Source organism: Aythya ferina, assembly GCF_964211825.1.
Source record: "Aythya ferina genome assembly, chromosome: 3".
Taxonomy (NCBI): Eukaryota; Metazoa; Chordata; class Aves; order Anseriformes; family Anatidae; genus Aythya; species Aythya ferina.
The window spans coordinates 18,145,839-18,159,879 of record NC_140298.1 but is presented as its reverse complement, the minus strand read 5'-3'; the positions used below and the strand labels follow the sequence as shown (position 1 = coordinate 18,159,879).

Genomic DNA, 14,041 nt, shown 5'->3' with positions numbered 1-14,041 from the left:
GTGAAAAGAACCCTGCACCACAAACAGACAGGATGGAGGAATTCAAGATTTTATAAGATTTTTATAAGATTTTTTATAAGATTTTTTATAGGATTTTATAAGATTTTTATATTTAACAAAGCTGAGCATATTTTCCAAAGGAATTTTTTTAACGGTACTCCTTCCTCAGTTATGTGCAATTTTTTGTGTAAGACAATGTCACGTTTAGCATACAAGTCTAACTACACTGGGAAATTAATTGTATAACTGCTTTGAAACAGGTATTTTTATGTTTATGGAAAACAAAGCTTAAGTTTTATATTAGGTCAGATTTTAAACTTTTAGACAGTACTCAGCTCTTTGCATTGAAGCATCTCTCTCTCTCTCCAGGATTTTTTTAGATATACTAGACTTAAAAAAAAATAATCTGGATTATGAACACCAGAAATAATAAATCATAATAAATTTATATCTCAAAACCCTGTCACTGTGTTACAAATACTAGGTAATCCTCACAAGCACTTTCTCAATGAGCTAGCAATAAAAACACACAATTTGTAATCTTTTAAATTTATTTTTACCTATACACACTAGGTAAACTAAACTAGGTAAACTAGATTAACTAAAATTTGCAGAATCTTAATTTTTATTTGTTTGTTTTTAGGAAGTTACCTGTAACTTTTGTTCCTATTACAAGTGGTAATGGAATTTCTTCTGGAAGATCTTTGAACTGTGAAATATCTGCAACTTTACGCTGCTGCAAAAGCCTTATTTTCTGCCGCTTCTGTTTTAACGCTGATCTCTCTTCTTCAAAGAAGGCAGAGGAACATCTACAATACAATTAGGTAAAACTATACTTAAATTCAACACTGAAAACGTACATACACAAAGACATAACAAATAAATAAGCACAGTTTACAACTCAGTGAGAGAAAATGAAAAAGCTTGAGGTGCTCAAGAGAGAACAATTTCAGTGAACAGATTTAGACAGCTTGAGTCCCCAAAATTATCCTAGAATAACAGTTTACTTAAAAACAAAGCAAAAAAAAAAAAACAAAAGCAAAAACCACAATGCAACAGCACTCAGAAATGCTGTTTGCACTACTATTTCAGAAGGAAATTTGTCACAACAAAGGTAAAGCAGGTCTCTAAAGCAAGTCTCACATCCAGCCTACCCTGAATACCAGTTCAGTGTTGGTACTCAGAACTTACTGTGAGGTCTCTGCCTGCCACTTCTTGCCAGTAGAGAACAGAACCCATTGGATCAGTTAGATCGGTTAAACTGACTTAAACTGACTTTGTAAGAAAGAGCGTCAGGCTCAATGTAAAACATCACTTCCATGTCTCCTACTTGCATACATTCAGAGTACAACTCAGACACCAAAATCTCTATTATGCAGGTGAATTGCTCTGACATTGATCACAATAACAATATAAATTTGTTCGGAATTGAGCAACTGTGTAAAAATCCAATAACCTCTAACAGTTCATACTTCACTTTGTTTTGGTCCCAAAGCCCTTACTTGTTTCTATCCATTTTCATTGTAATCTACTGATGCGTGAAGAGAATACTAAAAGCATAGACATTAGGATTTGATCCTATCTACTGCTCGTTATTAAAAAGGAATATAATTCTTGTGTCAACAACAGAAGCCCTTTGAAAAAGGAATACAGGTTGCTACTGTAGGTCTGCTTAACTGCAGAAGTAGTTATTGAGGAAATAATTTACTACATCTTTCTTAATTGCTTTACTCCAGTCAAGTGCAATTTAAACGTTCTCTGTAGAACTTGTGTAGGTATATACTGATTACTGATCAATAAGAAGTGCTGCTTTACAAGGCTGTTTTAGAAGATGCTGATAACTCCTCCACTGGTTCCTATTATTATACTGTCAACTGTTTTCCATTTTAAAACCTTCCAAGATCTTGCTTAGTTATTTATCTATGGTGTAGCACTGAGCAGTCAGCTCCTATTTGCAAGTCTGCTTATTACTCTTACTATATGCTGAAATAAACATGCTTTCTCTATACCCTTCACTCAAAGCATTTCACAAAGCCATTTTGCTATTCTCCAAAATTTCTCTTTCTTGCAGTATATATAAGATGATTTCTCTTAAGCTGCCGATGTGCTGAGACCATTTCCTTTCACATCAAGCAGCAGTTTCACACTTGCTGTCTACGTGCACACATCATTTGCCTTTTATCTTATTCATGGTTTCAAAGTTCTTAGGGGGCACGAACCATCTGTTTTGATCAGTATGTACAACATTAAACACAATGAGATCTAAGCTCCAGGGAAGACATACAAAAATGCATGGACAGAAATGAACTGAAGCTATGCTGTACTTCTACTAGACCTGGGCAGTAATGCACTGCAACAAAGGTTCTTTTTCAAGATTTTCAAATCCCAATTTGTTGTATAGTCTATAAACGTATAGTGGATTGAGCAATTTTGGGGGTGTCCATTCACTGGTGTACCACTGAAGAGCAGAATGAATTTACCCTGGAGTTGTGCATTGCCTAGTGATCCTCATTAGAAATTCAACATATCTGGAAAGGGATATAGTAGAGATATATGGTGGTTGGGGGATTTATGCAAAGCTTATTTGAATATTCCTATTTAAAGACATTATTTTCCCTGTATTTACTACTGGAGAGGAACAAGTGTGAGATAGGGCTTGTCACGTGCTCTAGATGTTAAGTAGCAAAATGCAGGTCAGGGTATTTCAATTCTGTTGAGGAGAACAAAGTGACTAATCACAGCAAGACAAAAAAAAAAAGGGAGGAAAAAAAGAATAGATGTAATCAACAACACTGAAGACCCTACAACATAAACATTAGGAATGTTTCACTACTAGCCCAGATGTTCTCAAAGAGACTCCCAAATGCTGTGGGTCATGGAGGTAGAAAGTATTTACAATGTACTTCTGCCTTATGTTCAAAGAAGTCTCCAAGCCCTTCTCCCTCAAAATGTCCTTAAAAAAGGTCCTCTCATCTTTGTACCACTTCTAAAAAAAATGAAGGTGAAAACTATGGCAGAGATCACATTGCAACCTCTTTAGTTTTCCATAGACTTATTTAAGAGGTTGAACACTCCTTTAGGCTTCTAGTTTGGTCACAGAAGTTTGAACATGGGAATCATCACCACCATACAATGTCAGGACAGGCATATCTGAGCTTAATTCACACCCATTCCTATTTCACAACCCCACTGAAATTTATATAGAGTAGACAAGACTAACTATTACCTCTTCCTTTTCTTGGAGTATATCTTTCCCCAGAGTCTACTGGAATCTTACAAGCTTTGCAGGCTCCCAGGAAGAATACTGTTGTGCCAACCAACCACACTGTTGCTGGTGTGATAGGACATTTAAAGTAGCAGCAGACATTAAGAAAATATTACAATATGTTTAACACAAAATGGAAGAAGAAAAAAGACAACCATGTGCACAGCTATCACACAGAGAAACTATTATTCTCTCTGCCATTAACACTGTGAATGTAATATGTTGTATGTTTTTTCCTCCCTCCTGGGAAGATATGAGTATGGCCATGGAATTTGGCTTACTTGCGTATGACTGAGGGCAGACAAGACATTTCTAACAGAATAGTAATGTCAGAAGACTTTGCTCTAGAGCTAGATGAAAACTGTCTTGAAAAAGTATTCAACTGATTTAGACCATTCAAAACCTGTTATAACTGAGCCCAAGGACCTCTCCAGAGATCTTGAAAAACGTTGCCAGTATTTTTTTAATTATTAAAGAGATGAAAAACAAACAAATGCCTATTTGAGGCTGACAAAAAGCAAGATCACATAACCTCTTGGTTAACAAAGCCAGACTCTCCATCCAGTCAAGTACCTGTAGTTTAGAATTGATGTAAAAACTTCCTGACCATTTAGAACTGTGGCTTCTTAAGCATGAGGCTCTCTTTTAAAAAAAAAAAAAAATGACTATATGACAGCTTAACAAAAAAAAAGTATATACATCTATTATACAGTGGTACTTACTTTTGGCAAAAGTCAAATGAATATGAGCAAATGATGATTTAAGCTCCAGCTACAACAGCTCCCTCTCAGTGGGAAGCATAATGATAGAAGAACTAAAAACTCACAATTAAGCTTAAATGATATGAACACCTTTCCAAAAGGAGCCATTTTTAAGGTGGCTGTGCTGCCCTCCATGGAGTAGCATTTATAATTATGTAAAGCCATGTAAGATTAAATGGCCATGTAAGATTAAATAGCCTCCATCAGACAAAATACAATCTGACTTGATACAGTGACCTATGAAATTGATTCAGTGCTTCAGTTTTCATTTTTAGTAATTCATATAAACAAACCAGTCTTTTCTTACCTAAACACTACTTGCTCATCCTGATCTTTCAGAATTTAGGGAATCACAGACTGGTTGAGATTGAAAGGGATCTTTGGAAGTTACTTGGTCCAACTCCCCTGTTCAAACAGGGACACTGAGAGCAGGCTGCTTATGACCACATCCAAATGGCCTTTGAGTAACTCCAAGGTGGGAGACTCCACAGCTTCTCTCATCAACCTGTTACAGTGCTCAATCACCCTCATGGTAAAAATCTGTTTCCTTACATTCAGACAGAACCCTCCTGTGTTTCAGTTTGTGCCCACTGCTTCTTACCCTGTTTCTAGACATCACTGAAAAGAGCCTGTCCTCTCACCTTTCCTGAGGGATTTACACTCACAGGTGAGATCCCTCCTGAGCTTTCTCTTCTCTATCCTAAGTTGTACAGATTCCATGAAAAGACTGAACTGAATCATTGGGTTTAAAATCTAAGAATTCTTAATCAGAGAAAAAAACCTCTGCTTTTCATTCAACTCTGGATTCTTGACTACGATGTTCAGTATTATATGGGTGACTTCCCCCACTCCTGTTTTGGCAGCCAGGAAAAGCTGAGAATCTAAAAAGTGGTTTAAAAAATAATAAATAAAAAAAAAAGAAAAGAGAAGAAAACATGCATTTGTTCTCCCCACAAAGAGCTAGTTATATCCAAAAAACACGTAGTGGAAAATTGGCCTGGCTTCATGCCAGGAAGCAATGCAACATGGAAGATAGAGTAATAATTTCAACATAGCCCAGCTTGAACACTCAAGTTACCTAGGATGGGAGGAGAACATTTAAAGTACAGGCTCATCACAACTGCATGGACTGAACGCACACACACAAGGAATGGGAGGGGGGTCAGGGATGGGAAGCATTGTGCACACTCAGAGAACACCATTTCAATAAAATGTTGTTCTACGCTCAGCTATTATTGAGCTTTACTACCTGCATGCAAAATAATTAAAAAAAGAACAATTCAGGTAACATGAAAACTACATGTAATCATTGACTGAAGAGAAAGAGAGAGGGAAAGGGAGAGGGAGGGAGGGGGAGAAAATTACCTCCGTGGCTTTCCCATCAATCGTCTGATTTTTCCCCACTCTACTCTTGTCAATTTTCTGGTTTTCAAGTTTGGAAAAGATTCTTTCAGGCATACACAGAAATCATTATCTCCTTCAAATAGTGGTCTGTTGAAACATCAAAAGAAACTTCAGCAAAGCCAATGAAGTGTCATGAAAGTACTGCAACCCACTAAAGGAAACCATAAACATATGGTGAGGTATTAAGAGTAAAGGAAAGGACAATAGGTGCAAGGCAATACTGAGGAATAGAAAAATAGCACCCTTTTCATAAATCCATTCAATTATAAACCAGATTCTCAACAGAGGGTTCCAAAAACACAGGAAATTGAGCCAACTTGTCATTGTCAGTAGCTATACAGGAGATTTTTATTCCATCACACCATGGCTCCATGATAAAGCAGAGGATCACTATTACAGAAGTGACACTACCTACACAAGTTATGAATTTTTCTTTGATGCTATGACCTGTCATAACACAACAATATACCTTATGTTCTATGAAGGTCTTTTACTTTGTAGTACCACATTCTTCTTGGGCTGAGGAGACAAGGGAGCAGCAATGGATATGCTGGCCTAATAGCAGGTTGATGATTAAAGACCATAGCAAGTGAAATAAATCTCACCTGGTAAGAACAAGAGAATAACTGCATCCGAGGCAAAGCCACTTTTCTCTATTCTCTACAGGGTACTGGGGTTTTAGAGGGAAATATCCCAGAACAGAGAGGATCTTGGAAGCAACACCACTTTCAACTGAATGTGTTGGGTGTCAGGAGAGAGGGAAGGTTCATGGAGATAAGGAAACTCAGGCAAGAATGGAAGAGAATATTTTTACAGTAAAAGGATCTGCCACTGTGTCATGAAATGAAAGTAAACTGCTAAGGATGATCAGTGGCACTCAAGCAAAAGATAAGTGTATAAGGGTTTTATTTTTATTTTTTTATCCAGTTTTAGTGTCTTTAACATTAGACTTCAAAGAAAGTTGTAAAGACCGACTTTTTTTTTTTTTTTTTTTTTTTTTTAAGAGAAAGAATCTGTATTTGATTTTTTTTTTAAAAAACTATCACTTGACTTTAAACAGGCAAACTATAAACCTATTGATAATACCGGAAGGTCTGCCATGTGGTGTAAGCAAGCTACAACTATATCTGGTTCGGGGCGGGAGGGGGGTTATGATCAGAGATGATATATAATGAGATGATAGTTTGAAAGATTAAAATATTTTAAAAACTTATAGCAGGCGTATGGCGTTTAAATAGATGATGTCAACTGAGGATAAGATTTGATTAAAATACGTTGAGCTTTTTAGAGAGTGCCGTATTTTGTCAGCTTACAGCTCTATGCTTTAAACTCTTCTATGCTTCATATTGTTTAGATCGTATCACCCCCAACATAAATCAGTTTTTCTTCTGCAGATATATACATGTACTTTCTTAGTAAGCTATACCATGGTAATATCTTAACATAATCATACCAGTAATGTGAGGTAACTATCAAAAAGGTTTTTTAGAGTCACCTGCTAAACACAAGTTTTAGTTTACTGATAGACCTAAAGCTCCACAGACAATTATTTGAGGGAAAAAAAAAAGTTCTTGGACTGTTATAAATATCAAAACTATAAGCATCAGATATTGAAATTACTACTAGGAATAATGTTTTTGTTTGTTTGTTTTCCAAATAAGACCAAGGGAAAAAAAATACATAAAACTAATTCATTCAAAAGAACTTCCACAGAAGAATTATAAACAAACTAAAATGAACATGCAATTTTTCTGCTTGAGGTAAACATATCCTAAAATGTTCTTCTGTTGCTATGACTGCCTGCTGAAGCTACAGCTATCCTGATTAAAATAGGAAAAAAGAACAGTATTTCATTATGAATAGATTCTGGAAAAGAACGCTCGTTAACTCTGAAGCCATCCTTCAGAGTATTGAATGTTAGCGTTTCATATAATAGTCAACCAATTTTTACATTTTAGAATTTTTAGTTTTTATGTGATTAGGGACTAAATTAAAATGGTTCTTTCAAACAATTCACACCACCTTGCCACTGGTGCTAAGAGAACAAGTACCAGAAGACTGAAATACAGACTGTGAAAACAATCTGAGAGCTATAGATTAGGTGATCCAAGAAAGATTCTGACATGTAGAGGTGACCTGAATAGTCATAACCCAGCACCGTGTTGGTGATCACAATAAAAACAGGATAACAGGAAATAAATACACAAAATAAAAATGTTTAACTTTTAGGGAAGCAGCATTTTGCAAAGAAGCAGTCCCCTTTCCATCTCCGTTGTGTACCACTGACTCAAGGGTTCAAAAAAGCTGAAGTGTTCTGACAACTTCAGACTTCAGAAGGTAAAAGTATATGCATAAAATCTTCTATTTGGTAGAGGCAGAGATCATAAAAAGGAAAATATTTCCATGGACGAATACATTCCATAGAAGACTAAAAGAGCTACCCAACTAGGTTGCTCATTATAAAAACAAACAAAAAAAAAAAAACACAATAAAATAATTTTCAAGATCTAAAAATTTAAGAATAAACTTTATTCTTAAATGAAGTTTAACCAGTACATGGAAAATTGTAGCTCAACTTCAGAAAATTACTTGTTTTTATACTAATAAAATACTTATATAGAGAATACATACTTATCTATATTTGAATAGAACCATTCGTATATGCACCACTTGTGAGCTTTAGGAAGTTTGAGCAGGTTACGAAGCCGTAAACCAATCTTCTGTGATGCCTTCTTGTCTGGCGTTGGCATTGTTGTATTAAACTTCTATACAGTAAAATAAAGGAAACAGTTAAACATGGTCTAATATTCTTCAATATTCAAATTGTTAAACTATTTTTTAATAAAAGTTCATATATTAATAACTGTTATATCTTAATTGCATGTATTGTTTCATGACAATTTTTTGTGTTGCAGATCTACGATTGTCCTTACTGCAATGCAATCCAAACAGATGGCAAACTTTAACAGGATCAATATAAATTATCTCTACACGAAGCTCTTCTAAGGGAAGCATTTTCCAGCAGTGAAACCACATTATTAGTAACAACAGTATTGGCACTAACTGCACACAGACCTCAAATGTTTGAGGCACCACTGAATGTTGTCTCAAGTTGGCATGTGTGATTTGGTGACTCAAATGCCAGCAACGCCAACTCCCTCATTTGCACTAGTGATTCCACTCTTACTAATTTGATGTAATCAAGTCAAAGCCCTGAGCAGAGCGTCGCCTTTTTATAAAATGTAAGAGTACCTAGCATGGACATAATCAATTTTTAACTAAGTTTGAAAGCTATTTTATAAACCCCAAAACAAGGCATTTGTCTTAGATCACATGCATACTACACAATGCTGTGTTTAAACAAGACTGCAGAAAAATAATTCTGTAATTTCCTCGCAGGGATGGCTGTCTTAACTGACAGGAAAACTTACTTGAAAAAGCAATGGTTTTTCAAGAATATTAGTTTAACTGGGTCCCCATGCCATAACTTGTTGTTATCCTTGTCTAAATGCTCAAAAATGACATTTAGTAGCAGCAATAATAGAATAAAGCATACAGTTGCCATCTTGTTGGCTCCTGCTGCACTTAACTACTGCCTTCTAGATACAGTTCCACTTCTGCTTCAGGAAACAAAGCCTAGCACAATGGCAAGATCTGTGGGCTACAGTAACTGCAGTCGCTCACACAGGTTTATCTAGCAATCCACAGGACATCCTGAACCAGACATTTAAGTACAAACTACCTGGGCTTAGGACATTATCCAGGCCTTTCTACTGTTAAGAAATCATAGTAGCAAAAGAGAAAAATGCCTTGGTCCTCCTCTGTAACAAAACAGACCCTGCAAAACAGCAATTGCTAAGTCCTCCCTATCCTACACTACACGCTACAGTTCAGAAAGGAAGTACGACCAGTATTCAAATACCGTCTTTTCACTGTGGCAAATCCAGGCTCATAAGGTGATGGTACATACAGAGAAGTGATTTGGATGATAAAGGTATTACAGAGTCAATTCTTTGAGACAAAGAGATGTTGCCCTGTCTAACAGCAAATAAAGGGTGAGAAAAATTACTGCTGCTCTTTCATGCTATACCAAGGAGTAGACAGCCAAGGAGAAGAATAGAAAACCAAGCTGTTTGAAGCAGAGGACAGTATCGTTACAGGATCAAGAAGGTGCAGATGGCCATGAATACATTTTGGCTACTAATCTAAAACTAGTTCCTAGCTATTGGAACACAAAGTTCTACAGCAGCCTTCTAAATGGTGTAGTTAGTTTGTGGAAGAACCGTAGTCAGTTTTTAACTGAAGTGGAAAAAATCTGTGCAGATTACAGAATATTATTGTTCACAGGAGCAAGACAGGCAATTATGGACTGCTTTCCAGCTCTGTATGCTTACGTCCAGGATCAAAAAGAACAAGTACTCTCACAAATAAACGTAGTACCACAGTTGTGAGGAAAAAAAATACAAATCTGTTTTGAATTGTGGCTTACTCCTAGCAACAGCTTTCCTCACAGGCATATTCAAAAACTGGTAATGCAACTTGAAAAACAAATATATTCTAATCTTCCGCTAACACAGATAGGCTTGTTCCCCTTTTTGGTAAAAAAATATCTGCATACATGTAGGTACCTGTGGAACCATCGCAACCTTCTGATTTCTTTTGGGTGACCTTGTGTTTATTTGTCTGTCATCATCTTCACAGAAGAGTCGACTCCGTTTTGAATTTCTGAAGGGCTGCATGTATCAAAATTAAGAATGAATTACAAGAAAAAAACACTGATTTCTCTGTACATGCACAGAATTCACAGTGATAGAAACGGAACGTGTTTTCTCTTGCCACCTACTGGATTTAAGGCACACGGTACACAATAAACAGTGCCTCCTAGCAGTTACAAACCTAAGGGCTGAGAGAAGAGAGGAAGGAATTTAAGATTCTGGGCTTTCCAATGCTAACTATAACCCATTGCTGTACTGCTGGCTCAGTTCCACAAAAGAATTTAGAATGTGACTCTCACTTGTTTCCAGAGAAGTTAGGTGTCAAAAAACTTATGTATCAAAGCTTAAAATAGTACTTGTTTATAAGCACATCTCTCAAGCAGTTTGTTCTAAATTTGGGGTAAAAATGTTTGTTCAAACTGTGTTTTGGTATGTTTCCAGTAAAAACATTAGCTTTATATAAAATTTCTTTCAAGAACTTCTTAGGAATCTAATTTTCTTTTTTTAATTTTAAACTCACTGAAAATGCCTACGCTGCAAAATGCTAAGAAGCTAATGCCTGAAGAAAGTGAAGCTTAAGTAAGTTATATAAAAATATCAGATAAGAGAAGAATTTAGAATTTATGCTAAAATTTACTTGTGTGGTGGTAAGACGTTATAGCTCAAAGAGAAGGCTGACTGAAAATGAGAAATCATATTGCAAATATGTGTCATGATTGTCTTCCCCTTTTCAACCACTTCTGTTTAGTTATTCCACAACATTTAACCCTACAACAACAACAACAAAAAAAGAGCTTTCAACAAGGACAAAACAGTAACCTACGTCTGGCTAGACTGGCTATTAGTGCTAAAAGCAGGAAGCTTTCCCTTCAGCAAAGACTTTGTGGCCCAGCACAGGAGCCAGCTACATCTGAGATGTCTCTCCCCTGTAGAACTCCATGACTGCACTACGTAGCGTTCCTCGTAATTCAAAATATTAACAAAAGTGATGAGTAAAGGCCAAATAAATGCAGATTTTGCTTCTTTCAGTAGAAATGGTGGAAATGCTACAAATAGTATGCAAACCACATAGGTATGAAATCTGTAGCACCCAAATGTGAAGAATACTGATGACAAAGATAAGCCAGCCCTTAACAGCAATCAGAAACAAAATAAATCAACACAACGAAGTAAAACATCACCAATATGCACTTACTTTAGTCAGTCACAAACTTATTAAATGTAATTCTTAAATATATGTTTGAAAATAGATACTCCCAATTGAATTAATTAGCAGTAGCAAGAAATTGATCTGTCCCGTGCCATGAGAGCAGCTGGAGCTTTCCCAGGGAACTGCATCTTTCTTACTGAAAGTTACACTGTGTATTTTATAAACATAATTACACTGGTGTATTTAAGTGATAGTGCCATGTATGCGCTAGACACCTAAGCACATTCAGCACACAGAAGGAAACTCCTATTCCTTGTATACTTTACAAACAGAAAAGAGACACACGCTGGCAAGGGAACCAAACAGTGCCCACAGCATATTAGCATAGTAATTAGTTTATCATGTTAATTTTGCTGGATGCTGTTTTTCTCTCTGCACATAAATGCATTGAGTTCTTTTTTTTTTAGATTTATTAGATCTTAAAAACAACATTAGATTTCAATTGCATCTTTTCATTTCTTTTATAACATCTCTGCTGTCCTTGACAAACCATCATCGTTAAAAAAAAAAAAAAAAGGTCAGAACTATTCTAACTTTTGAGCAAGGAAATAAATCCACAAACCTATTTCAACAATAAAAACTCTTGCATAACTAAACTCCATTTTTTTTTTAAATCATAGCATTCTGCCTACAAGATGAGGTGTCAGGTTCTCTTAAATATTTGCAATTATATTTTGGTCCTGAGATTTGAAATGCTGATTCTAGAACAACATTTTTTTCCTCACAAACGTCTTGGTGGCACTATACCCCATGAACACCACGTACCAACACACAAACACAAATACTCCACCTACACAAAACATGGAAGTTCCTCCAATCTTATGCTAAGGCTATGGTACAGATCAAGTGAACTGTTTTATAAACCTCAACAGAAGCTCCTAAATTCTATTCCAAGGAACTATCCAAAACAACAAACTTTCATCAGTCTGGATAACAGACGCCTAACAGCAGAATAAAAGAACAGGTGTTGAAAGGAAGCATCATCTACCTTAACTGAACAGGTCAGGCATATGGGGAAGAGTTTTCAATTGGTAGTACAACACAGCTGCAAAACTTCCAGCGTTCATGGATCTCAACCTAGTATAGAAGACTACATCACATCTCAGCAACACGTGCCACTGCTAAAACATCATTTTATGTCTATCCTTTGATCATGTCTGAGCTTTCTACAGAATACAGAGTCAAATTCAAAGTTTGAATCCTTATTTTCAATACCTACAGGTAGCATACCTGAAGATTAACAAAGCTTTGATACAAATATTATGGCTTAATGTGAACTCCAGCAGGAAGTAAGGGCCATCACAAAGGTCCAGTCACTGGAACTGCATTTTGTAGACCTCTGTAGTTCTCCAGCATAAGCACATAGCAACACGTATACATATGCCTACAGAAATCCTACCAAAATAAATATCTTCTCTGTGTAAGTTTCTCTCTTCAGGGATAAAAGTCACAGAGCAAACTACACAGGAGATGTTAGTCACATTGCTTAATGCTTTACTGGATGCTTCTCAGATATTTTGATTATGTGGAGAGCAGGCAAGTACCATAATTTCTAAACAAAATTCTTCCCTTCAAATAAGCAAGCAGTTCATAATAAACAAACAACTTGTGATTTGAATAAAAACCAGGTGAGAACTGACAAGTTGGTTGCAGTTATTGTGGAAAAAGGCAGCACCAAAAGAGCATAGGAGAAAGATCTGCATAGCTGTTGAGGGAGCATTTCATATGCTCTCCAGGGTGTTGCAGAAAGAGCACACAGTAATATATACATGTATGTAGACAAACAAGGCATCAGGTGTGATATTGCTGCTGGCAAAACCAAACCAAAAATCAAGTAACTAGGTAAGGTTGGGGAAGTACAGAATAATCTAGAAAAGCCTGAACTTGATGCAGTGGGGAAAGACGTGACAATGGAACGTTTCAGAGAGGTGGAAACGGTCAACCTAAACAATGGGGGAAGCCTTGGAGGCTTCAAGGCCTTTACCTTTCACTTGCCCACTCCAAGGACATTCTTTAACTCACGATCCCCTCATGAGTCCTCTCAGAACCCTGCAGGACATTTCCCTAACATGACTTTATTTTTATTAAAATCTCTCCTGCAGAAGGCACAATGATCGAAGTATGCTGTGATGTTTTCGCTTCCTTTTCCTTATGCAGCAGTTCTCAGCCAAAATTAGAAATGAGATATTTCATGAGATAAAGCAAATGGTTGATAAGAAATGGAGTTTCTTAAGTTCAAGGTCTGTAGATTCAGTACAGACATTTCACACATTTTCTTGACAAAAGAGAGGGAAAATGATTATGAGCGCTCTTGAACAAGGTTAACAATTTAGTTAGTTTGCTTATTCATTTATAAAAAAAAAATAATGCTTTCATCTCATGTTGAAACTGTGTAGACTGCTTTTGAAGGATATAGTTTAACATTCTAAGATTACAAAAGTATGAATTCTCAGATTTTCTGATCCTTACATTTGATTAACTTTACAGTATTTAACCAATATAAAAGTTGGCTTTTTATTGCTTCTTACCATTTCCACGGCAGAACCAGCATTCTTGCTCTTCCAAATGGGGGTTTTCTGGAGAGAATTGTATTTTTCATTCCACGAATTGGATAAGCTTCCCTCTGTTGTGAAGAATTTGTGTCATTAATATACATAGCCATATGCGTGTGTGTTTTAACACAGCT

The 14,041-nt window shown here is 36.2% G+C and overlaps 1 protein-coding gene across 3 annotated transcripts in view; it reads right to left on the bottom strand.

Moving 5' to 3' along the window:
- LIN9 (lin-9 DREAM MuvB core complex component) overlaps nt 1-14,041 on the bottom strand; it is a 39,442-nt gene that overhangs the window by 13,713 nt on the left and 11,688 nt on the right. Inside the window, exons 3-7 of one of the 3 annotated variants that reach the window (XM_084515357.1) lie at nt 13,884-13,978; nt 10,059-10,163; nt 8,062-8,195; nt 5,392-5,517; nt 652-809 (exon numbers count right to left, since the gene is read on the bottom strand). In XM_084515357.1, coding sequence (XP_084371483.1) covers nt 652-809; nt 5,392-5,517; nt 8,062-8,195; nt 10,059-10,163; nt 13,884-13,978 — 618 coding nt within the window. Of the gene's footprint in view, nt 1-651; nt 810-5,391; nt 5,518-8,061; nt 8,196-10,048; nt 10,164-13,883; nt 13,979-14,041 lie in introns of those variants that run through there. The other 2 variants (XM_084515358.1, XM_084515359.1) reach the window with 2 other exon arrangements.